This window comes from Mandrillus leucophaeus, unplaced genomic scaffold (assembly GCF_000951045.1).
Source record: "Mandrillus leucophaeus isolate KB7577 unplaced genomic scaffold, Mleu.le_1.0 Scaffold69, whole genome shotgun sequence".
Classification (NCBI taxonomy): Eukaryota; Metazoa; Chordata; class Mammalia; order Primates; family Cercopithecidae; genus Mandrillus; species Mandrillus leucophaeus.
In genome coordinates, this window is record NW_012107474.1 from 865412 (window position 1) to 889775 (window position 24364).

Here is a 24364-nt window from a genome sequence, read left to right on the forward strand (position 1 = left end):
ATGTGTCTATTATCCCCAAAAGTTTCCTCCTGCCCCCTTTTTAATTCATCTCTCCCTTCCTCCCTTCTGCCCCAGTTCTCGGGTGGTGACCCCTCTACTTTCACTTACCATGTAGGTTGTTTTGTACTTTCTTTTTATCAGACTTATTTCATTCAACATTATTATATTGAGATTCATCTGTGGTGTTGCCTGTGTCAGTATTTTGTTCTTTTTTTATTGCAGAGTAGTAGTCCATTGCATGGATAGACTACAGTTTGTTTATATATTTACCTGTTGATGGACATTTGGATTGTTTCCAGGTCTAGGCTATTAGAAATAAACCTGCTATGAACATTTGTGTACATGTCTTTCTGTGGATATATGCTTTTATTTCACCTGTGTAAATAACCAGAGTTATAATGATAAGTGTATGTTTAATTTTTAAAGAAATGGCCAAACTGTTTTCCTCCGGTTCACATTTCACTAGCATCTGTATTAAGCGATCCCGTTGCCCCACCTCCTCGCTGACACTTGGCGTGACCAGATGTGTTGTGTTTTTTTTTGTTTTGTTTTTGAGACAGGTTCTCTGTCACTCAGGCTAGAGTGCAGTGGTGCAGTCATGGCTCACTGCAGCCTCTGCCTCCCAGGCTCAAGCAATCCTGCCACCTCAGCCTCCCAAGAAGCTGGGATTACAGTTACATGCCACCTCGCTTAGCTAATTTTTGTATTTTTGGTAGAGATAGGGTTTCACCATGTTGCCCAGGCTTGTCTTGAACTTGTGGGCCCAAGCAGTCTGCCCGTCTTAACCTCCCAAAGTGTTGGGATTACAACTGTGAGCCACTGTGCTCATCCAGTTTTAAAAATTTTAGCCGTTCTATTGGGTGTATAGCAGTCTTACTGGGGTTTTATTTTTTTTTTTTTTTAGACTGTCTCGCTCTGTCATCCAGGCTGGAGTGCAGTGGCATGATCTCGGCTCACTGCAACATCTGCCTCCTGACTTCAAGTAATTCTCCTGCCTCAGCCTCCCAAGTAGCTGGGGCTACAGGCGCGTGCCACCACACCTGGCTAATTTTTGTGTTTTTAATAGAAACAGGGTTTCACTGTGTTGGCTAGGCTGATCTCTAACTCCTGACCTCAGGAGTTCACCTTGGCCTCCCAGTGCTGGGGTTACGGGCGTGAACCACCGCCCCTAGCCCTTACTGAGGTTTTGATTTGCATTTCCATAAGACTCATGATGTTGAGCATCATTTCATGTGTTTGTCATCCATGTGTCTTTTTTGATGAAGCGACTTGAGTCTTTGCTCCTTTTAAAATTGTATTGATTTTCTTAAGTTTTATGAGTTCTTTGGCTGGGCGCAGTAGCTCACGCCTGTAATCCCAGCACTTTGGGAGGCTGAGGTGGGCGGATCACGAGGTCAGGAGTTCAAGACCATCGTGGCTGACACAGTGAAACCCCGTCTCTACTAAAAATACAAAAAATTAGCCTAGCGTGGTGGGAGGCACCTGTAGTCCCAGCTACTCAGGAGGCTGAGGCAGGAGAAAGGCGTGAACCCAGGAGACGGAGCTTGCAGTGAACCGAGATCACGCCACTGCACTCCAGCCTGGGTGACAGAGCGAGACTCCGTCTCAAAAAAAAAAAGGAGGGTTTTTATTATTTCAATGAAATTCAGTTATTGACTTTTAAAATATTTCTTGCTATTGTGTTATATTTAAGAAATAGCTGCTAAACATCAAGTGGCAGTAGGATTTTCTCCTATGATTTTTTCTAGATGTTTTATAGTTTCAGCTCTTATATTTAGGTCTGGGATCCATATAATAAAGTTTTCCATATGGTGTGAGATAAAGGCCAAAGTTTATTTGTAAATTATTTGTAAATGGCAGTGCAGTTGTTTCAGCACTATGCTTGCTAGGGCTGCTCTACCACAAAGTGGGCATGGCTTAAACAACAGAAATGTATTTCCTCATAGTCCTGGAGGCTGGAAGTCCAAGATAAGGAATAGGGCAGGGCTGGTTTCTTCTGAGGCCCTGTCCTCTATGCCTGTGTCCTCATCTCTTCTTATAAGGACATTAGTCAGATTGGATTAAGGTCCACCCTAATGACCACATTAATTTTAATTACCTCATTAAAGGCCCTAGTCACACATTTTTCTCCGCCTTGTTTTTTTCATGTAATATGCCCTGGAGTTTGTTCTGTATTTGCATGCAGAGGTATTTATACCTGCAAAGTATTCCACTGGTATATGTATCATAATTTGACTGGTCCTCTGTTGATAGACACTCGAGTCCTTTTTAATTTCTTTTTGTTTTTACAAATAGTCCTGAAATGAATGGCCTGTGTATACATCTTTTATTTTCACCAATGTTATCTGTGGGATGGATTCCTAGAAATGAAATTGCTGGGTCAAAGGTTAAATTTATATTTCACGGTGTGGTAGCTATTTGTTAAGCCACTATTTTAAGTGGCAAGGAATGGCCTCTGAAAATTGCCCTGATACTAAGATTCATATCTTTTTTTAAACTTGTTTCTTATCAGTTAACACAAAGCTGTGTATTATTTTGTGTATGCGTGTATATGCTTTGGAAGCAAAAAAAAAAACAAAACGGAAAAAATCAAGTGTCCAGAACCATTCCCTCCAGCCTCTGAACTCTGCAATTCTTTATTGCTGCAATTCTTTATTGACCAGTAGAGGCCACTGTTGAATAACAAAGCTGGCGGGAAGGTCAGCGCACACCTGGGCAGGTCTCTGTGCAGAGCCTGCATTGCCAGGAGCAGGTCTGGAGCTGCAGTTTTTAGACCACCCTTTCCCCTCCCTAAGGGAGGGTGTCACACAGGGGAGTGCCAAAGGGGAACTCCAGATGAAGAATAAAGCCAACTCTCTTTGGTACGAGCTCTTCTTCATAGTTCCACAAAAGTGATTTGTAAAACTTTTGTGTATTCTGCTGCCAGGCCTCTACTGACATTGTGTTTCTCCCGCACCCCACCTGCTTAGCAGTTTACAGTCTGTCTGCCTTAATCTGTTATTTTTTTCTTATAATTAGGCGGTTTGGCTTGAGACACAAGAATGGGACTAGATTTTAGATGACTTGGTGTAGGAAGCCTGGCAAATTGGGTTCTGTTGTTATTTCTCCTGATCTATTCCACACAAAGAGGCACAAAGGGAGACCATCAGGGTGTGTCTTGTGAAATCCAAAGTCTTAGTCTGCTTGGTACTTGACCTCATTCACATTCAATTCCCACCCGCCCCTAAAATGTTTAATGCACTTGGCCCTTGGGGCCAGCACTTGCCTTTGACCTGCCTTGCTGGCCCCTCCTTACCACTCTGTCTCCTCTCACTGCTGGGTGTCGGCATACCCTTGTGACAGCGCTTGGGTCTCTTCAGGACCTCTGTTCCCTGGATCAGGGCTTCTCAGCAGATGTTAGTGGCATTTTGAGTGAAATAATTTTTCCTTGTGTAGGCCCTGTTCATGGCAGGATGTGGGTTCGTTATACGGTTGATGGATATATTAGCCCATTCTTATACTGCTATAAAGATACTACCTGAGACTGGGCAATTATAAAGGAAAGAGATTTAGTTGACTCACAGTTCTGCATAACTGGGGGGCCTCAGGAAATTTATAATTATGGCAGAAGGGGGAACAGACCTCTTCTCAAGGGGATAGGAGAGAGAAGAGCAGGAGAAGAGAAGAGCAAACCAAGGAAGAACTTGCCATACACTTACAGAACCATCAGTTCTACTGAGAACTCGCTATCACGAGAACAGCATGAGGGAAACTGCCCCCACGGTCCAGTCACCTCCTACTAGGTTCCTGCCTCAACACTTTGGGGATTATAATTCAAGGTGAGATTTGGGTAGGGACACAAAGCCAAACCATATCATTTCTCCCCCGATCCCTCCCAAATCTCATGTTCGTTTCAAAACCATTCCATTCCATTTCAAAACAAATCTTGCCTTCCCAGCAAGGCCCCCAAGTCTTAACTCATTTCATCATTAACTCAAAAGTCCAAGTCCAAAGTCTCATCTGCAACAAGGTAAGTCCTTTCCATCTAGTAGCCTGTAAAATCAAAAGCAAGTTAGTTACTTTCAAGATACAATGGAAATACAGGCATTGGATAAATACTCCCATTTCCAATGGAAGAAATTGGCCAAAACAAAGGACTGCAGACCCCCATGCAAGTCCGAAATCCAGTTGGGCAGTCATTAAATCTTAAAGCTCAAAATGATCTCCTTTGTGACCCCATGTCTCACATCCAGGGCACACTGATGCAAGGAGGAGTGGCTTTCGTGACCTTGGGCAGCTCCGCCCCTGTGGCTTTGTAGGGGACAGCCCTCCCGCACCCACCCCCTTTGGCTACTTTCATGGTGGGCATTGAGTGTCTTCGGCTTTTCCAGGTGCACAGTGCAAAGCTCTTGGTGGATCTGCTGTTCTGGGTCTGGAGGATGGTTGTCCTCTTCTCACAGCTTCACTAGACAGTGCCCCAGTGGGGACTCTGGGAGTTCCAACCCCACATTTCCCTTCCTCAATGCCCTAGCAGAGGTTCTCCATGAGGGCCCTGCCCCTGCAGCAGATTTCTGTTCTGGACATCCAGGCGTTTCCATACATCCTCTGAAATGTAGGTGAAGGTTCTCAAACGTCAGTTATTGAATTCTTTGCACCCACAGGCCCAACACCACGTGGAAGCTGCCAAGGCTTGGGGTTTGCACCCTATGAAGCAATAGCCTGAGCTGTACCTTGGCCCCTTTTAGCCATGGCTGGAGCTGGAAAAGCTGGGACACAGGGCACCAAGTACCAAGGCTGCACAGAGTAGCGGCGGGCCTGGGCCTGGCCCACAAAACCATTTTTCCCTCCTAGGCCTCCCTGCATGTGATGGGAGGGGCTGCTGCCAAGATCTCTGACATGCTCTGGAGACATTTTCCCAATTGTCTTGGCGATTAATATTTGGCTCCTTCTTATGTGCATTTCTGCAGCTGCCTTGAATTTCTCTCCAGAAATTGGGTGTTTCTTTTTTATTGCATCGTCATGCTGCAAAGTTTTCAAACTTTTACTCCCTGCTTTCCTTTTATTTTATTTTATTTTTTATTTTATTTCTTTTTTTGAGATGGAGTCTTGCTGTGTCGCCCAGGCTGGAGTGCAGTGGCTGGATCTCAGCTCACTGCAAGCTCCGCCTCCCGGGTTCACGCCATTCTCCTGCCTCAGCCTCCCGAGTAGCTGGGACTACAGGCGCTGCCACCACGCCTGGCTAGTTTTTTGTATTTTTAGTAGAGACGGGGTTTCACCATGTTAGCCAGGATGGTCTCGATCTCCTGACCTCGTGATCCGCCCGTCTCGGCCTCCCAAAGTGCTGGGATTGCAGGCTTGAGCCACCGCGCCCGGCCCTGCTTTCCTTTTAAACACAAGTTCCAATTTCAGATCATCTCAAGTTCAGAGTTCCACAGATCTCTAGGGCAGGGGCAAAATCTCACCATTCTCTTTGTTAAAACATAGGAAGAGTGACTTTTGCTCCAGTTCCCAAGAAGTTCCTCATCTCTTTTTCAGACCACCTCAGCCTGGGCTTCGTTGTCCATGTCACTATTAGCATTTTGGTCAAAAGTATTCAGCAAGTCTCTAGGAAGTTTCAGACTTTCCCACATCTTCCTTCTTCTAAGCCCTCCAAACTGTTCCAGCCTCTGCCTGCTACCCAGTTCCGAAGTTGCTTCCACATTTTCAGGTTGTCTTTATAGCAGCACCCTGGTACCAATTTACTGTATTCGTCTGTTTTCACACTGCTGTAAGAACTTCCCTGAGACTGGGTAATTTATAAAGGAAAGAGGTTTAATTGATTCTCAGTTCCACGTGGCTAGGGAGTCCTCAGGAAACTTAGAGTCATGACAGAAGCCGAAGGGGAAGCAAGCACTTTCTTCACAAGGTGGCAAGAGAGAGAGAAGAGTGAAGGAGGTACTTTCGAACACTTATAAAACCACTAGAGATCATGAGAACAGCATGGAGGAAATTGCCCCCATGATCCAGTCAACTCCCACCAGGTTCCTCCCTCACCTTGAGATTACAATTCAAGATGAGATTTGGGTGGGGACACAAAGCCAAACCATATCAATGGACTTTTGGGTTGTTTCCAGTTTGGGGCTATTACGAACATTCACACACAAGTCTATGGCAACATAAGACCCAGTAGAATTGCTGGGTCTTAGGGTCAATATATAGTTAATTTTAGTAGAAATGGTCAAACTTCTTTCCCAAAGGGTAACCAGACCATTTTACATTCCCATCAGTGATACACGAGAGATCTACTTGCTAAACTTGCCAGCAGTTAAAGTCTTTAATTTTGGTCATTCTGTTGTGAATAAAGGTATGGATAATGCTGAAGCTATTGAGCTGTATTTTATTGTGGTTTTAATTTGCATTACTCTTATGATTCACAATGTTGAGCATTTTCTCATATGCTTATTTGTCATCTGTTTTAGTCAGTTCAGGCTGCTGTAAAAAAAAAACCAAAGACCAGGGAGCTTAAATGACAAACATTTATTGCTCCCAATTCTGGAGGCTGGCAAGTCTGGTAAGGGCTGTCTTCCTGGTTTGCAGATGACTGTCTTATCCTTGCGCCCTTACATGGCCAAGAGGCAAATCTCTCTTATTTCTTCTTATAAAGGCACTAACTCCATTCATGAGAGTTCTGCCCTCCTGACCTAATCTCCTCCCAAAGGCCCCACCTCCCAATACCACATACATTAGGATTCAGCATAGGAATTTTGGGGAGACAAAAGCGTTTGGACCACAGCACTATCCATGTTGACTCTGGCAGTGGCTCTGTTCAACTCTGCCTCCTTTTTTCTTCTTACCTATTTTGATTTTTATATGTGGTGTGAGATGGGGAAAGTTTGATTTTTTTTTTGTCTTAGAGATGAGCATCATTCATGGAAAAGACTGCCCTTTGCCCCTGGGCCGTAGCTCTGTGTTCCCTCGAGTCAGGGTCTGTGTTGGCACAGGTATGCTTCTGGGCTCTCTCTTCTGCCCCATGGTTCAATTTAACTTCGAGCCAGTGCTACATTGCCTGAATTTCCATAGCTCTGTAAGGAAGGCTTGGTAACTCATAGACGAAGCTTTCTGTTTCTTCTTTTTAAAGATAGTGTCTTGGCTATTCTTGTTTGCATTTTTATATAGCTTTTAGACATATATACACACACACACACACACACGTATATACCTCATATTCAGCAACTGTGCCAAACTCACTTTTACTAATTGTCTTTAGACTTTTTGGGGCTTTCCTGTGTATATGGACATAGCATCTGTGAATAATGAGTTTTATTTCTTTTTCAGTCCTTATACCTAATATTTATTTGGCAAGGATTTATTAATTTTCTGTCTCTTCAGAGAACCACTTTTTGGTTTCATTGATTTTTTTTTTTTTCTGTATGTTTGCTTACTGTTTTATTAATTTCCCCGGTACTCTGCCCACTGCACTCCAGCCTGGGCAACCAGAGTGAGACCCTGTCTCAAAACTAAACAACAAAGTAACCAGCGGAAACAGTTTGGAAAGACTCTGTACCTCTTATGTTTGCTTTTGCATTAGTAAACATAAAAAGAAAAATGAAAGTCTGTATTTTGTTGGTATAAAGAACTGTTTGGGCCGGTGCGCTGGCTCACGCCTGTAATCCCAGCACTTTGGGAGACCGAGTCAGGAGATCTAGACCATCCTGGCTAACATGGTGAAACCCCGTCTTTACTAAAAATACAAAAAATTAACTGGGTGTGGTGGCGGGTGCCTGTAGTCCCAGCTACTCAGGAGGCTGAGGCAGGAGAATGGTGTGAACCCAGGAGGCGGAGCTTGCAGTGAGCCGAGATCACGCCACTGCACTTCAGCCTGGCGACAGAGTAAGTGAGACTTTGTCTCAAAAAAAAAAAAAAAAAAAAAAGACTGTTTGGTCTTTATCAGAACCGTTATTGTACTAGGTATTCACTTTGGGCAAACAGAATTTTCACTTGTTAATATGCATATTCTGTGGTTTATAGGCTTATATATTTTGTAAAGGTGTTTTGTTAAAATGACAATGTAACATTTATTCTGTTTGGTAATGGTTTTACTTATTAATTTTATAGAATTAACACTGAATCCTCCAGAAGGAATTGTAGCAGGTAAAGTACCAAAGTTAACTTCCTTATAATTTACTTTTAATTGCCAAAGTTCCTTCAAAGTTAAAATGTTGTGAAATTTTTTCTCACCCTACAGGCCCCATGAATGAAGAGAATTTTTTTGAATGGGAGGCATTGATCATGTAAGTTAATCTTATGTGTACTAGTTTTTAGGTCTTTGCTGGAAGTCAGATGTAAGAATCACATCAGCAGTGTGACTGTGCCCAAAAGCGTCACCTGGAAAAAAGACTGAGTTCTCCAGTAATGCCCAGCTCTTCTCTAGGCTGCTGGTCTGAAAGCAGAGAAGAACCTGAGCGTTGATCCAAAAGAAATGAGTGTTTCCTTAGAGCCAATCAAAGGTTTAGTTATAAGCATGTAATATATGTATTATATATTTGAGAATTTTAAGGTGGTAATTTTGGAATGTTGTATGATCGTGGTTAAATTAACCTCAAGTGGTGTAGGTGGCTTTGGCTTCCAGAAGTGGTCCCTACAGGTCTGAAATTTTGATGAGAAAAGGGTCCTCGAAGGTGTGTCTGATCACAACAGGCATGTTAGTGCAGCCTTGCCTGCCCTGCCTTTGGGCCAGGACTTCTTTTTCTTCTCCTTTCCTCCCAGTTTGTATCTTCCTGTGCTGCTTCTCCTTTTTTCTGTTGCCTCGTCTGGGTTTGTTGGCTTTGTATTCTGTCTGACCCAAGTAAGTGAGCAGCATGGTTCTGGGATTCATGGCATTTAACTTAGGGTGACGTTGCTTGGAAAGAGAAACACATGAACCCCTGATTTTAGAGTGTTCTATGGCCCTGACTCACTTTGCTTTTTCTTCTTTCTACCTTAGATGTGCAATTTTTGGCCATTCTTAGTATATTTTCAGCAAAGTGAAGTTAAGTAAAATTTAGGAAGCTGAAATTTGTAATCAGTCTCTGTTTTCTTTCTTTTCTTTTTCTTTTTTTTTTTTTTGAGATGGAATTTCACTCTTGGTGCCCAGGCTGGAGTGCAGTGACGTGACCTCAGCTCACTGCAACCTCTGCCCCCTGGGTTAAAACGATTATCCTGCCTCAGCCTCCCTAGTAGCTGGGATTACAGGTACCCACCACCATGGCTGGCTAATTTTTGTATTTTTAGTAGAGACAGGGATTCCCCATGTTGGCCAAGCTGGTCTCGAACTCCTGACCTCAGGTGATCCCCCTGCCTTGGCCTCCCACAGTGCTGGGATAACAGGTTTGAGCCACAGCGCCAAGCCCAGTCTTTGTTTTCTCATTAGTGAGGTCTTTTAATTTGCAGAAAGGCCTCGGATTAGAGATTGTTGCATTGAGAAGTGCTCTAGAGGGCAAGGACCAGAAAGTGAGGGCTGTGAAACAAGTGTGAGCTCTGGCTTGATGTGACCTTAAACTTCCTTATGCTTTTGGAATTTGCCAGTTGCTTGGATCACATTAATTCTTAATGCTCTATAGGTTAGTCTGAGAAACAAATCACAGCTAAGTATTGTCTGTGGAGGTTAAATTGATATGAAAATTAGTTTTTTGGGTAAACAAAATGTTTTTAAAAAATCATCAAACATTATTCAGATGGTATGGCAGGCCTGCCATTTCCTGGTCATTTGTAACATCCTAATTGCTTGGGCCTATGGGCATGTGTTTTTTCTGTGTCTGAAGGTTTCTGGAATCTGTGTTTGTGTGTAATGTGGCCCCCAAGGCAGTTATGAGGTGAATGGCGAGTCCCCCAGTCTGCACTGTCCTCATTAGTGAGCTGTGGGGCTGTGTACTTGTATCAGGGCAGCTCTTTTTATTTCTGTAGAAGCAGGAGGTCATATACATGAACTGATGTGTAACCTGCTTGTTTCATGTGTTAACGCAGGCGCACCTGCACTCACGCCAGCAGGGCAGCCTGCCTGCTGCAGGGGCACAGAGTAGCGGGAGGCCTGTCTTTGTGTAGAGGTTGAAGACGCCTGTCGGGTCTGCAGTATTTGGGGGATGTTGGCTCCTCAGTACGCCTATTTGGAAGCTCATTAAAGGAACAGTTGAGCCTTCCAGTGTGGTTTTAAAAAAATGTTCATTGTTAAAAATCTATTAGGGTAACTATTACCAATTTTAAATAAACAGTATAAAATTAAACCAATATTTTGAAAACCTGTCTTAAAAAGTAATTAGAACTATCTTTAGGTAGAGCACTTTTGTGTTTGAACAAGGCTTTTTGCATTAGTGTGGAATTCCCCTGCTTGAAGATCCTGGTGAGTTTGTGGGTTTTGGTCCTGTTCCAGACCCTTCACAAACAAGAGGCCGTTTACAAGTGCACTTAAAACGCCTATTAGGGAATTAACTGTCCTCCCATCGGTTTGTCTCACCCTGCTGTTTTGGCAGACATCTGGCTGAGTCTTTACTCCTTGGTGATAGGTTTCTTCTTTTTCTCTTTATTCTTTGATGGCTTCCAGGGCTGCCTTTCTACCCTAGTATTTCTGAAACCTGGGATTGCCTCACGGAAGTCTCGTGGCTGTTGGTTTTTGCTGTTGTGCTTGCCTTAAGGGCCAGTGAAGAAAACGTCATTTTAGGTATCTAAGCAACAAATACTAAGTGCCTTTTATATATTAGGGCCCTTGTCTGAGGATACAGACATGTCCAAGATGCACTGAAATCTTTACCTTGGAAGATCAGGGTTGAGGGATTAGGATAGAGAATAGAACAGATTAGTGAATGAGAGGACTAAATAATGAGAGTCCTCAGGCTGCGTCTTTAAACACCGGAAATAACTCTGCTGACCCTGCTGAGCTCATGGTGGGGTCTGAGCCTGCAGTCAAATCAAGTGTGGCTGGGACGGCGGCACACCAGGGGATGTGGCCACCGTGGCTGTGGTTGCTAGCATGGCCTGCTGCTCTTGGCCCAGTCACTTTGCCTGTCTTTCACTTATTTGGATCAAAACAGAGAGGTTCATCAGCATCTTCTAGATAGATGGTTACAGGTCTTGCCCAGCTCTAGGGTCCGTGGCCTGTGACCCCATTGCCACTAAGCCATGGTGACGGGGGTGCAGCTGCAGAGAGGGTGGGTGCCCTCTTTCACTGATGCACTTCTGTAGGATGGAAGGAGCCCTAGACAGCTGTTCAACCCCAGTGGCCAGACAAGCCGTGGAGTCCCTTGGCCGTTGCTGTCTGCTGTGTCCTGCCCCAGCATTCCCAGATCAGCTGGCATAGTGACCTTCCTGATGGTTCGTGCCTGACTGCTGTCACCTCCCCAGACCAGTGGTTCTAGAGGCTGTGGTGAAATAAGGACCTTCCTTTACTGAATGGTGTGTTTGGGGCCCAGCTGGTGGATGGATGCTCCCAGGTTCTCCAACTGGCTCACGGCAGCCAGCTTGAGGGTTCCCAGGCTGCCACTTCTACCCAGAGCCCTTCTCACACTGGGGGCAAGTGTCGGGGGCACAGCAGCCTCCCTTTATGTCCAGATTTCTTGTTGACTGAAGACTGTCACAGAGCATCTCTTGGCAGTATTTATTATGCCTTGCTAAAATAGACCCGAGATAATAAAATAGGTGTTTATAATTTGTATTGTATGTAATCTCACCATAGCAGTTTCTTCAACAAAAGTGTTACAAAGTTCCCTATATGAATAAGTTATTGCCACATTCATTGCATTAATAAAAAAGGAAACATCACTCTTCCACATAATTTATGGAGCATCTATATAGAGTAATGCCATGTAGCTCTAAAACAGTTCAGGTGGAATTTTCATCCTGGCATGGAAAGATGTACACAATATAGATGATAAAGGCAGATTCTAGAATAATAGGTCTGGAACCGTCTGTCCATCCTTCCTTCCTCTTGTCTCCTCTCTCCCTTCCTTTCTCTCTTCCTTTCTCCCCTTCTTTTTCCCTCCCCACCTCTCCCTTTCTTATGGAGACATGGTCTAGCTCTGTCACCCACGCTGAAGTGCAGTGGCCTAATCACAACTCACTGCAGCCTCCAATTCCCAGGCTCAAACAGTCCTCCCACCTCAGCCTCCCAAGTAGCTGGGACCACAGGCGCACACCACCACGCCCAACTGGTTTTTAAAATGCTTTGGTCTTGCTCTCTTTTCCAGGCTGGTCTCGAACTCCTGTCTTCAAGCGATCCTTCTGCCTTAGCCTCCCAAAGTGCTGGGATTACAGGCAGGAGCCAAGGCACCCAGCCTGAACAGCTTTATTGAGATAATTTACATACTGTACGTTTTACCTGCATTAAGTATAGAAGTCAGTGGTTTTAGTAAATTTCTAGAGTTTTGCAGTCATCACCACAATCCAGTTTTAGAATATTTCCAAAAAGATCCTTAAGCCTAATTGCAGTCAGTTCCCATTCCAACCCACAGGCAATCCCTACTCTTTCCTCTGAGTATAGATTTGCCTTTTGTGACTTTTCCTATACGTGGAATTCACTGTCTAATCATCTGTGCCTGGCTTCTTTTACTTGGCAGAACATGTTTGCGATTCATCCACGTTATACTGCATATCAGCAGCTCCTTCCTTTTCCATTCCCCAGTTGATGGACATTTGGGCTTCCTACTTCTTGGCTCTTTTGAGCAAATGCTGCTGTAAATACTTGTCATGTCATACTGTCTGTGTGGACATGGGGTTCATTTCTCTAGACTAGATATAGAGGTCTGGAATTGCTGGGGTATGGAGTAAATTTGCATTTAATGTTTTAAGAAGCTATCAGACTATCTTCTAGAGTAGCTCACCATTTTGCATTCCCACTAGCAGTGTATGAGTGTTCTAGTTTCTCCATTTCCACACAAACACTGTTGTCTGATAATAGCTGTTCTGGTGGGTGTAAAGTGCGGTCTCCGTACAGATTTGACTTGGATTTCCTTGACGACTAATGATGTTGAGCATCTCTTAATGGGCTTATTGGCCATTCATGTATCTTCTTTGGTGAACTTCAGAACTTTTCCCCATTTTTATATTGGGTTGTTTTCTTGTTGGTGGGACATAAGAGTTTTTAAAATATATTTTGATACAAGTCCTTCATTAGACATAGGATTTTAAAATATTTTCTTCCAATCTGCAACTCTCCATTTTGTTTTCTTAATATGAGTCTTTTGAAACTAAAAAGTTGTTAATTTTGATGAAGTGCGATTTTGCATTTTTTTCTTACATGGAGCATGCTTTTGGTGTTGTATATAACCCAAGGTTACAAAGATTTTCTCTTATGTTTTCTTGTAGAAGTTTTGTGTTTTATCACTTTTACCTTTAGGCCTTTGATCTATTTTGAGTTAGTTTCATGTGAGTTAGGTGGGAGTCTGTTTCATTCTTTTGTATGTGGTTATCCAGTTGTCTCAGCACCATTTTTGAAAAGACAGTTCTTTCCCCATTGATTAATTTCCCCATTGATTAATATATTTGCATCCTCCTTGTTCTTGTTGTTTCTTTTGAAGATTCCCAGGTGAGGCCATCTTTGGTGAAAGAGAAGTGAGGTTGTCTGGGAGTATGGCAATAAAAGTTGTCCAAAAACAGCACTGTGGCGTCTCCCACTCCTGGCTCAGGAGTTGCCTAGAAGGCATGTTCCATAGGGTCAGGCATGCTGCTGCACACCACTGCCCACCTGCCCTCCTGTCTGGGCGCCAGGCATTCTAGAAAAGAGAAAGAAACCCCAGTTTCAAACCAGCAGTAAACCGGAGCATTTGCAAATAACTTTGATATTTAAGATGTGGGCGCTCTTCAGGAAATGTTTGGTCATGCTTCTGAGGCTAGGAACGACCTGGTAGATTAAAAAAATTTTTTTTGAAAGAAAGCCCTATTGTGAGAAACAAAGATCTGTTATCAAAGTATTGAGCAAATACCATTTGGCTCATTCCAAAAACACTACCCAGACATTTTTTCTTATTCTAGACTCAGAGGTGCCAGAAATATTGAGTGCTGGCAAGCGTTCCTGACATATGAACAGTGTTACTTTTAAAGATAGTATCTTTATGTACCTGATTTCTGATTTCACAGTTTGAACTGCGTTCTCTTAACTCTAATACTAAGTTGATCTAGGACCTTGACTAAGTCATTTCATCCTTGAATTTTCCAGCCTTGCTTGACAGTAAAATGAAAACCACAATCCTTGGTGCTGTTTCATCAGAGTGCATGTGGAGAGTGAATGGGTGGAGGTTATCGTTTGCGCTGAGCTCTTGTACTGGACAGGAGGCTCGGGGTGGCCACGCGTCACTCTGATACATGGTGTGTGCCCACCCTGTGTTGAGAAGGTGGGGCTTCAGGAACGTGTTTGTTCAGGCCATTGCAGGGGGAGCAGAGTAACCCAGGCTTGAGGCATCCCCAAGCTACTGGGTGCTGGGGGCCAGAGCAGGGCCGGGGGTACTCATCCAGGCACTGCCCTCTCCAGCGTAGCTGTTGTACCAGTAGCAGGACCTTGTGCGCGTGCCTCCCTCGGTGGTGTTCCCTGTGCTGGTCATGCTGAGGCTCTGGGGACTGTCACTCAGTAACCCGCTCCCCAAAACAAAGTGGCCATATTCACTCTCTTCCCAAAAGGTAGCAAAGACAGTTTTCAGAATCAAAATTTGTCTTTTAGATTGAAAAATCTTGTCTCCACGAAGCAATCACTGCCTTGTTCTCTTCTGACTGTTGCCCGCAGATCAGCCCCGTCAGGGCCATGAGCCGTTCGATCAGCCCCGTCAGGGCCATGAGCCGTTCGGCATCTGCTGTTGCTGCCGACAGCCCTGAGTGCCGCCTCCAGGTGAAAGCTAAAGCTCTTTGTTCAGTTTCTTTTTGATTTTTGTCTTTTTCTTTTAATTGTAGAGATAAATATTTCCAAATCTGTTGTTATTAATTTCACTGAACCAAGATAATTTTAAGATTTTTGAAACAAATTTTTACTTTTAATAAATCTATTTTTTAACTAAAGATTTAAAATGTATTTTTTAAAAATTATTTTTTTCCTGTGCCATATCCTGGATTCTTTCTGAAGGCAGTAGGTCTTGTGTGGACTGTCCTCTGCTCATCCAGGCCTTGGCCCCCGCGCAGCTGTTCTTTCTGCCTTAGCCGTTATTGTTAGAGGAGCAGAGCTGTTTATGAAGGGACTTGTTCTTTCAGTTCATAGAAGTAAAACGGATTTACTGACTTGTTTATTGATCTGATGAGTCACACACAATGCAATTTCCACTGTTTCAGTGTCTGTCACTGTCATTCAGCAGTCCTGCTTTTTTATCAAAGAAAAATGGTGCAAGATCTTTTAGAACTCCTTGAATGTGTGTTTTATTAATGTGGTTTGCTGGAGAGGAGGAGTTCATCCCTGGCGTAAAGATACAGGCATGGTGGCTATCACTTTCCTCTCCTGTGGCCATCATGCCTTGAACTGTTGGTTAAGATAGTGTTAATTTATACTTGTTGGATTTTAAAGGTTAAGCAGGATTTCTGAAATGGTTTCATCTATTTCTTCCATTTACTTGTGAGGAAAGTGTAGGTCCAGGGAGACTCATATGCCTGTGTCTGTGCCCATGACGGGGAGTTGTTCTAGTGTTGCATCAGTGGGATGAGGCATGACATGTGGTCCTGTAGTTGCGGCCTGGAGTGGTGGTACCTGTGTGCCTAGCCTTTCACCTAGCATGCAGCAGTGATCACATGTGCTCTTCATCTGCTTCTTGAAGGTTGCAAAGATGCCTTCTTGGGCACGTTTACAAATTAAAAATCACCTTTAAAATACAACTCTTAGCCCCTCATCTGTTGAAATACAATGGAATCTTGCTATATCCTTTGCCTTAATTCATACCCTTATCCTAAAATGTGATTGTACCACATCTGCAGAAAAAGCTCCCAGATCTTAGAGCATTGACATGAGTTATTTTCTCTGATCCCCTAATTATCAAGAGGTTTTGCTGCTCAACTCTTAACCTTTATAAATGTGAAAATTGCCTGTAACTCAGTCTTTGTACTTGTACTTAAGATTTAGACCAGATTGAAATAGGAGAATGAGACATTGCTTTCAATTGAGGAAAAAAGTACCAATTCATTGTCATTTAGATAATCTTTTCATGTGCATTTTTATTATTATTATTTATTTTTATTTTTGTTTATTTTTTGAGACAGAGTCTCGCTCTGTCACCCAGGCTTGAGTGCAGTGGTGCAGTCTTGGCTCACCACCTCCCGGGCTCAGACGATTCTCCTGCCTCAGCCTCCCTAGTAGCTGGGATTACAGGCATTCGCCACCACACCCAGCTAATTTTTATATTTTTAGTAGAGACGGGTTTCACCATGTTGGCCAGGCTGGTCTCGAACTCCTGACCTCAGATGATCTGCCCGCCTCGGCCTCCCAAAGTGCTGGAATTACAGGCGTGAGCCACCGTGCCCGGCCTCATGTGCATTTTTAAAGTGGTAAAAATGTTCTTAACCCATTTCTCAGTTGTGGTCGATGTTGAAAAATGTACTTTGAAGTTCAGTCTACATATTTGATATCTTCTAGGGGCCCAGAAGACACCTGCTTTGAGTTTGGCGTTTTTCCTGCCATCCTGAGTTTCCCACTTGATTACCCGTTAAGTCCCCCAAAGATGAGATTTACCTGTGAGATGTTTCATCCCAACAGTAAGTGCTTTTGGAAGTAGTTTTTGTGGTACCAGGATAGGTGCAGAGATAATCTTATCAACCACTTGAAATGTGGTATATTCTATGTGTCTATGATGTAGATCTTTAGAAAACACTTCTTAGGTTTTGAAATTCAGCCAGGTAAGCATGGTGGTATTAAACATATGATTTCAATTTTGAAGGTCAGTTTAATGTAGATAAAAGAAAACTGGATGCCATTTGACCAGCCACCCTACTTCACTGGGGAGGAAGTTTTACGTGTGGGTGTGTGCTCAGAAGGGGTTATGCTAATCTTTGTCATAGTGTTATTTTTAATGGTGAAAATTTTGACTTAACCTGGGTTTTTAACACAAGAATAAATTAAGTTATATGTTGTATTAGTCTGTTCTCACGCTGTTAATAAAGACATATTCAAGACTGGGTAATTTATAAAGGAAAGAGATTTAATGGACTCAGAATTACACATGGCTGGGGAGACCTCACAATCATGGCAGAAGGCAAAGGAGAAGCAAAGGCACATCTTAGTGGTGGCAGGCAAGAGAGTGTGTGCAGGGAAACTGCTTTTATAAAACCATCAGATCTCGTGAGACTTATGCACTATCACGAGAACAGCACGGGAAAGGTGTGCCTCCATGATTTAGCACCTCCCTCTGGGTCGCTCCCATGACATGGGAATTATGGGAGCTACAATTCAAGATGAGATTTGGGTGGGGACACAGCCAAACCATATCGTATATGTTAGAATGTGATGTAGATTTTTAAAATGATCTAAAATAAGAATCAATGAAACAAAATAATACTTGTGTTATATTGACTGGGAAAAGCAGTAGGACTGTTGTAATTTCCTCTTGAAAAATAAATTTACATGTAAATGTATATATAATTGGAAAAGTAAGCACAAAAATGTGAAGTGATTCTTTTTTCAGATTGAAATTATTTTTTCCTTTTTATAAATCTTTTTTTGCCCTAAAATTAATATACATTACTTTTACAAGGAAGAAAAAAATAAGGTCATTTAAGTGAATTGTACTGTAGCTATTTGAAAATGTGTCCAGTAGTAGGAATTGGAATTCCTGAACAACTGTAGTTTTTATTTCTTCCTTTTACATTTGGGGATTATACATAAGAGAATTAATAAGGAAATATGTTATATCTTCAATGATGTTATTTAGAATAATGTTTCTTATAGATGATTATTATTGCCGCTGATAATCACGATCTTAATAGCTATAGAGAAGAAAAGCAAATAAAGTATCCTATTTTGCAAAAATGAAATACTTATTTGAAACGAATTTCTTATTGTATACATATCAAAGAGCATGAGAGAATTTATAGAATTTTCTGAGCCTCTGACTTCTCTCTGGGGTTAAAATGGAATCCATTTGGTATACTTTCCCCTTGTCTACGCCTGTCTAGGCAGAGCCCCACTCGAACTCCTCTTTGCCATAGGGGTTTTCAGGACTGCCCCCCGACGCCCCCGCCACTTCCTTCATGGAAATGCCCTCTGCTGTTAGACTTGCTGTCCTAACCCTCATTAAGGACTTCTCATTTACTGCAGATATTGGTACGCATAGGTAGTGGGTGGCCGTCTGAGAAAGACCATTTGGTACTTCTTTTCTTGTCTCAGAGCTACTTCAGTCTTGTGTGCACAGGAGATGCTCAGAAGCCTGCCTTTCTTTCAGGGAGACTGGCCATGAGCCTGAGTTAAATGGTAACATGGAGGTTCATCATACGCTGTCTACTCAAGTGTGTTTTTGGAATTCTCCATAGTAAAAAGTTAAAAAATAAAATTGATAGGTAAGAGTAATTGAAGTAGTCAGTTTCAAGTTGGTTAGCTGTAAAATGCAACTGTGAAGAGGACTGTAGGTAATTAAGATACTAAAATTGTATTGAGGATAAATATATTATTCAGAACAATACCTGTGATGTGGCATTAGTGACAAATATGACCAATAAACTGATTACATTATGTGACTATGTACTGCAGGTGGTCTGATTATTATTTTTAGTGTTCTAGTAATTTTTTTTTTTTTTTTTTTTTTTTTGAGACGGAGTCTCGCTCTGCCGCCCAGGCTGGAGTGCAATGGCCGGATCTCGGCTCACTGCAAGCTCCGCCTCCCGGGTTCACGCCATTCTCCTGCCTCAGCCTCCCAAGTAGCTGGGACTACAGGCGCCCGCCACCGCACCCGGCTAGTTTTTTGTATTTTTTAGTAGAGACGGGGTTTCACCGTGTTAGCCAGGATGGTCTCGATCTCCTGACCTCGTGATCCGCCCGTCTCGGCCTCCCAAAGTGCTGGGATTACAGGCTTGAGCCACCGCGCCCGGCCGTTCTAGTAATTATTTTTAATGCTCAGATAATACAGTTTTAAATTTTTGCCTTACTGTAATTGGATTATTTTGATTTTTAAAAATTATCTTTGAGAACTGTAGGTCTATCAATATCATAAAAATTAGACAGTCAATAAGTACTTTAAAAAAATCCAACACATTTACTACAAGTTGCTGGGATACAGTCGTGAGCAAATAACAGACCTTCAGCAGCATATAGTCCAAGGACAGGGATGGACATTGATGGGAGAATTACAAACAAATGCAAAGTCACATGAGGAAGGTCCAGGCAGCACCTTGCAGAGGTGGTGGTTGGATGGACCATCTGTAGGGAGTGAAGCAGGAGTTACCTGAGTGATTCGGGGAGGAGGGGTCCTTCACATGTGCAAAGGCCCAGAGCAGGAAGTGAGGGAAGAGGAAGGAAGGGGCCGAACTACCTCAGGCCTTTTGGTCATTACTGAAGGTTTTGATGTTTTCTCCTGGGAGTGGCAGAACTCCATTGAAAGGTTCCAAGGGAGTAGCATGACCAGAGTGATATCTGACGGCTCGCTCTGGGTACAGTGCGAAGGACAGATAGGAGGAAGCCAGGCAGGCCCTCGGCTGTAGCGGTCTGGGGTAGAGACACCAGCAGCTTGGGAACCAAATGTGGGCACTAAAGATGAAGAGATGTGGGTGGATCCACGAGAGTTTTAGGATGTGGCACTGCTGGGACTTGGTGAAGGAAGGGCTGTGGCAGGGACACAGGTGCTTTTGGTGCTTCTGGGGGTGCACAGTGTCACCTATGGGACCCCCACCTGGAGAAGGCGATGCAGAAGTGGGAAACTTCCAAATTTTGTGGATGTGGATCTTAGGTGGACAGCCTGATGTGCAGGGCAAGTGTGCATCTAGTTTCTTCCACTGTCCTTGAATGAGAAGTTGTGGTTCGGTTCCTGGATAGTAGAGAGGATTTACCACTGAAACAATGGATGAGTGGAAGGAAACACGTAGGACCAGGTATGAAAGACAAGACTGTTTGAAGGTAAATGATCACCATTAACATTCGCAAATTTTCATGAAATTCAGAACTCATGAATTTAGGTGAGTTAAATAAAAGTATTCAAAAATTGCTATTTCTATTATAACTTTAATGGCTTTATAATTTTACAGTTGAGTCTATCTAGATGGATTGCTGGATGTCTGAGTATATATGGAGCCATCTGAGAATTCCTCCCAATTATATGTAAAAGAGGACTGATTACATGCTGTGAATTAAAAATGTATTTGTCTTCATCAGACCTTGCGTATCTTTTTAATGATGATATTTGGTGGAAAGGGATTTGATTTAGACACATTGATCTCCATTCCAGGTAGTACTGATGATAATTTACTTATTATTAGAGTAAGCTACCAAGAGAAATCTTGGTGTCTTTCTTTTTGTAGATATTTAAATAATTCCAGTTGCCTTTATCGTAGCCATGTGAACATATATTTTACACAGACCAGGTCAGGGATTTAATGGTAGAATTAGAAATACCTAAGAAACTAGCTCTGAAAAGTATTGTAAATAATCCTAATCACATTAGATATTTTGATAAAATATTTGCCAGATAACCTTTCATTTACTCTTTTTGTGTGTAGTGCTTGAAAAAAGTTTATATGAAAGTGGATTAGATTATTACAGCTGATTAGAACTGGCCAGGTCAGCCTGGAGCCTGTCAGTGAGTGAGCTGGCCTCACCAGGATTCCTGCAGACATGAAGCGTGACACTCAGGGCCCCAGGCTATGCCCCAGCTGTGCAAACAGCTTGGTTGCTGTGTCTGTAATCCTTGTTCTCATTATCTGTGGAGCCTGCCCCAGCGTGGTGACGCCTTGGGCACCATTCCTGGGCTCACCTGACTGCCTCTGACCCTTGCAGTCTACCCTGATGGGAGAGTCTGCATTTCCATCCTCCACGCGCCAGGCGACGACCCCATGGGCTACGAGAGCAGTGCAGAGCGGTGGAGTCCCGTGCAGAGCGTGGAGAAGATCCTTCTGTCGGTGGTGAGCATGCTGGCAGGTAAGGCCCGAGCCGCCTGGCAGGAGCTGCTGTGGAGACCCGGGCTGCAGGTGTTCTCCTGCCTTGGGTCATCTTGTCTTTATAATGAACTTTTACTCATTTGCAGTTAGTTTACACATGCTATTGCCGTTTAGTGTTATCTCCATATACTTGTCCAGTTGTAAGCATGCCTTCTAGTGCAGCCTGGTGTTGTATATTGTATTGTCGGCCATAATTAACTGGTCTCTGGTCCTTGAACCTCTTTTTCCCTCAGTAGGTGTTTATTGAGGACCGACTACATGCCACCCACTGGACTGGGGGTGTAAAGCTTTGTGTGACAAAGACCCCACCTCTGTGTTCCCATGGTTCTAGGGAACTGTCCAAGCCTACTAGCAGTTAGAGGCCAGTGGGATGCATCCTGAGATCAGATACATGCAGGGACTCTCGGGCCACTTCCTGGTGGAGCTGTCTGGAGTATGTTTAGGACGTGTAGGTGTTGATGAGGTAGGAGGGAGGGAACGACTTTTGGGGCAAAGGAAGCAGCCTGGGCTGAGGCCCAGAGGCAGGAGGCGGCTGACTTAATGGGGGCACTGCCAGCTCATTTTGGCTGGAGCCAAGGCTGCAAGGAGAGGAGCCCCAGCAGACCCTGGGGATTGGAGTGGGGGTGTGACGTCCTGTGAGCTGTGCGTTCGAAGGGCCATCCTTGTAGCAGTTACTAATAGTGTGATGGAAGATAAACAGAGACTTCGTGGTGTTGCAGTAGCCTGGAGAGAAAAGAGAAGGGCTGAGTGGTCCCAGGGCTAAGAGGAAGGGGTGGTTTTGGGAGACCTTAAAGGTACGGGCTCTGGGACTCCTGGTTCTTTGTGTGCCAGAGGTGCTGCTCTGGGTCTCGGAGACAGCAGGATTTGGGGAACTGTTTGAGGTGTGTAGGACAAGGGGCCTCCATCCACAAAAGGGGGTCAGACATGGGAGTGAAGATGTGGGGTCATTTCTGGATGAGGCAGTAGGTGATGGAGGAGGACGGAGGGTGACAGCAGGGCAGGCAGGAGGAAGGGTGTGGGAAAGGAAGGTGGGAGTCCGAAAGGAAAGAGCAGACCCAGCAGAGGGCCAGGGGGTTGGTGGATGGCAGAGTGAGACCACTCAGCTGTTCTCTGCAGAGCGCTTGGGTGCCGTGGAGTGGGGTCCAGAGGGATGCGAGGTCAGGGCCTGTGACGCGAGTGTGTATCCTGAGAGGGCTGAGGCGGAACTCCCTTCATGTGCTGAGTGGAGGGAGCCAGGCCAGGAGATTGGAGGTGGGAAGGGAGGCAGTGGCTCAGGCTGTCTTCACGTGTCAGCTGTGGGTTTTATCCTCATCAGCTCTGCTCTGAACCGGTCCCCGTGTGCAATCTGAGCAGTACTGCCGCCACACTGCACAGCTGCTGCTTCAGCACATGTCATCCGTTTCTGGTGGTCTCTCTCCTTTCTGCCTTCCGGCAGGCCCTGGCTGTGCCCTCCGTGCCTTCTGACTGCAGTGCTGGAGTGACTGCCAGAGCCCCTGGCTAGTGGGTGGGTCAAGTGTCCTGGGGTCAGGTGTCTACCTTAGGCTGCACATTTGCTTGGGATTGTCTTGGTGGGAGCTGTGAGGGGCAGTTTTGCTGAGAGGGTGCTCTGTGAGAGAGAAACCACACTGCAGGGTGTCTTGAGAAAGGTGAAATAAGCAGCAGGTGGGTCCCATGTAGCTTGTCCGGGTGCCGGAAGTGCAGTGGCCCAGGAGGCTGCTGTGGGAGGCCGTGTGGGCCTGTGCTTAGGTGGTTGTCACGTGCTCACAGCAAGACAGATGGCAGCTTGTCCTGGCGTCTTCAGACACTCAGAACACAGGAGTCATGAGTGGCTCTTTGAGACCCGCGTGGCCAGCCCTCTAGAGGTGGGGCCGACCCCGTGCAGTTCTCGGGTTCTTGTTTGTTTCTGAAACACAGCTCTTGAAAGCCTCCTCCAGTGTTTTAAGTAAATGGGAGGCCTTGCCAGGCTGCTTACATGTAGGACTCCCTTTTACATGGAGGGCGTTCCCTTTTCTTTCAGAGCCCAATGACGAAAGTGGAGCTAACGTGGATGCGTCCAAAATGTGGCGCGATGACCGGGAGCAGTTCTATAAGATTGCCAAGCAGATCGTCCAGAAGTCTCTGGGACTCTGAGGCCTCGCCTCGCACAGGCGCACGCACCGCCAACCAGCTCAGCGTTCTCCGAGCACTTAATGACAGTGCTACTCTGTGCTGGCACCAAACAAGCAGACTTGCAAGAACCACAGTATCTTTTTTTTTTTTTTTAAACCTTTCCAACTTCAAACAGGCTTCTCTTCTGAAGTGATGACTCAATGTCGAATATTGACAGCTTACTGCAGTTTTACAGTATTCCTCACAAAGGGCTTCAGGTAGATTATCAGAGCTGTCAGCACTACCTCTCCCCGCTGAAACCAGCAGTTCATGGCTCCCTGTGGATTCCCTCCCTCCCTGGAGTGTTGAGGGGGTCGCACCTGCCAGACTTCCAGGGGACGATGGAATACCCAGAACGCTCCTTCTGAAGAAATGGGGCCCTGGAGCTACAGCACAGGGGAAGAGCCCGGCACCCTTTCTGGGTCCCTTCTGGTTCCCTGTGGGCTCCATGAAGAGTCCATTACTTCCTTTCTTCCTTCACATTCTACAGGCAGATGCTTTTCTTATAATCTAATTACATCTTTTTCATTTGTTATGTATTACAAACCATCACACTTAGAAATACTTCCAGGAAATGCGTTAAGTGTGAATTAATAAGAAATGGGGTAGATAGAAAAGAAATTTATCGTTGATTGGCTGGGCGCGGTGGTTCGTGCCTGAAATCCCAGCACTTTGGGAGGCCAAGGCAGGTGGATCATGAGGTCAGGAGATTGAGACCATCCTGGCTGACACGGTGAAACCCCATGTCTACTAAAATTACAAAAAATTAGCTGGGCGTAGTGGCGTGCGCCTATAGTCTCAGCTACTCAGGAGGCTGAGGCAGGAGAATTGCTTAACCCGGGAGGCAGAGGTAGCAGTGAGCCGAGGTCGCGCCACTGCACTCCAGTCTGGCCAAAAGAGTGAGACTCAGTCTCAAAAAAAAAAAAAAAAAGAAATTTATTGCTGATCACAAGGACAGACAGTTTTTTCCCGATCATACTCATCAAAGATTTACAGTTGTGTATTAGTAACTAGTGCATTACTAGAGCAGGTGCAAGTGAGGTCTTTAAAGTTTCAATGGAAGTTTTTTTCTGGATCTACAGAAATTTTTTTTTTCCCATCTATAAACTGGAAATTCTAGGGTTTTTGTACATTTTGGATGCACTGGGAATTTATTAGCACAAAATCATTCTTTGCAACTCAAAAGTCA

At 44.3% G+C, this 24364-nt stretch overlaps 1 protein-coding gene across 6 annotated transcripts in view; it reads left to right on the plus strand.

Annotated features, from left to right (window-relative positions):
- UBE2G2 (ubiquitin-conjugating enzyme E2G 2) overlaps window positions 1–24106 on the plus strand; it is a 37292-nt gene extending 13186 nt beyond the window's left edge. For 4 of the 6 annotated variants that reach the window (XM_012002480.1, XM_012002479.1, XM_012002483.1 and 1 more), the window contains 5 exons: window positions 8074–8109; window positions 8204–8249; window positions 16526–16644; window positions 20867–21007; window positions 23045–24106. In XM_012002480.1, the coding sequence (XP_011857870.1) occupies window positions 8209–8249; window positions 16526–16644; window positions 20867–21007; window positions 23045–23157 (414 nt within the window). In that variant the 5' untranslated portion in view covers window positions 8074–8109; window positions 8204–8208 and the 3' untranslated portion in view covers window positions 23158–24106. Of the gene's footprint in view, window positions 1–8073; window positions 8110–8203; window positions 8250–16525; window positions 16645–19745; window positions 19845–20866; window positions 21008–23044 lie in introns of all 6 variants that reach the window. The other 2 variants (XM_012002478.1, XM_012002484.1) reach the window with 2 other exon arrangements.
- Window positions 24107–24364: the final 258 nt, after the last annotated feature.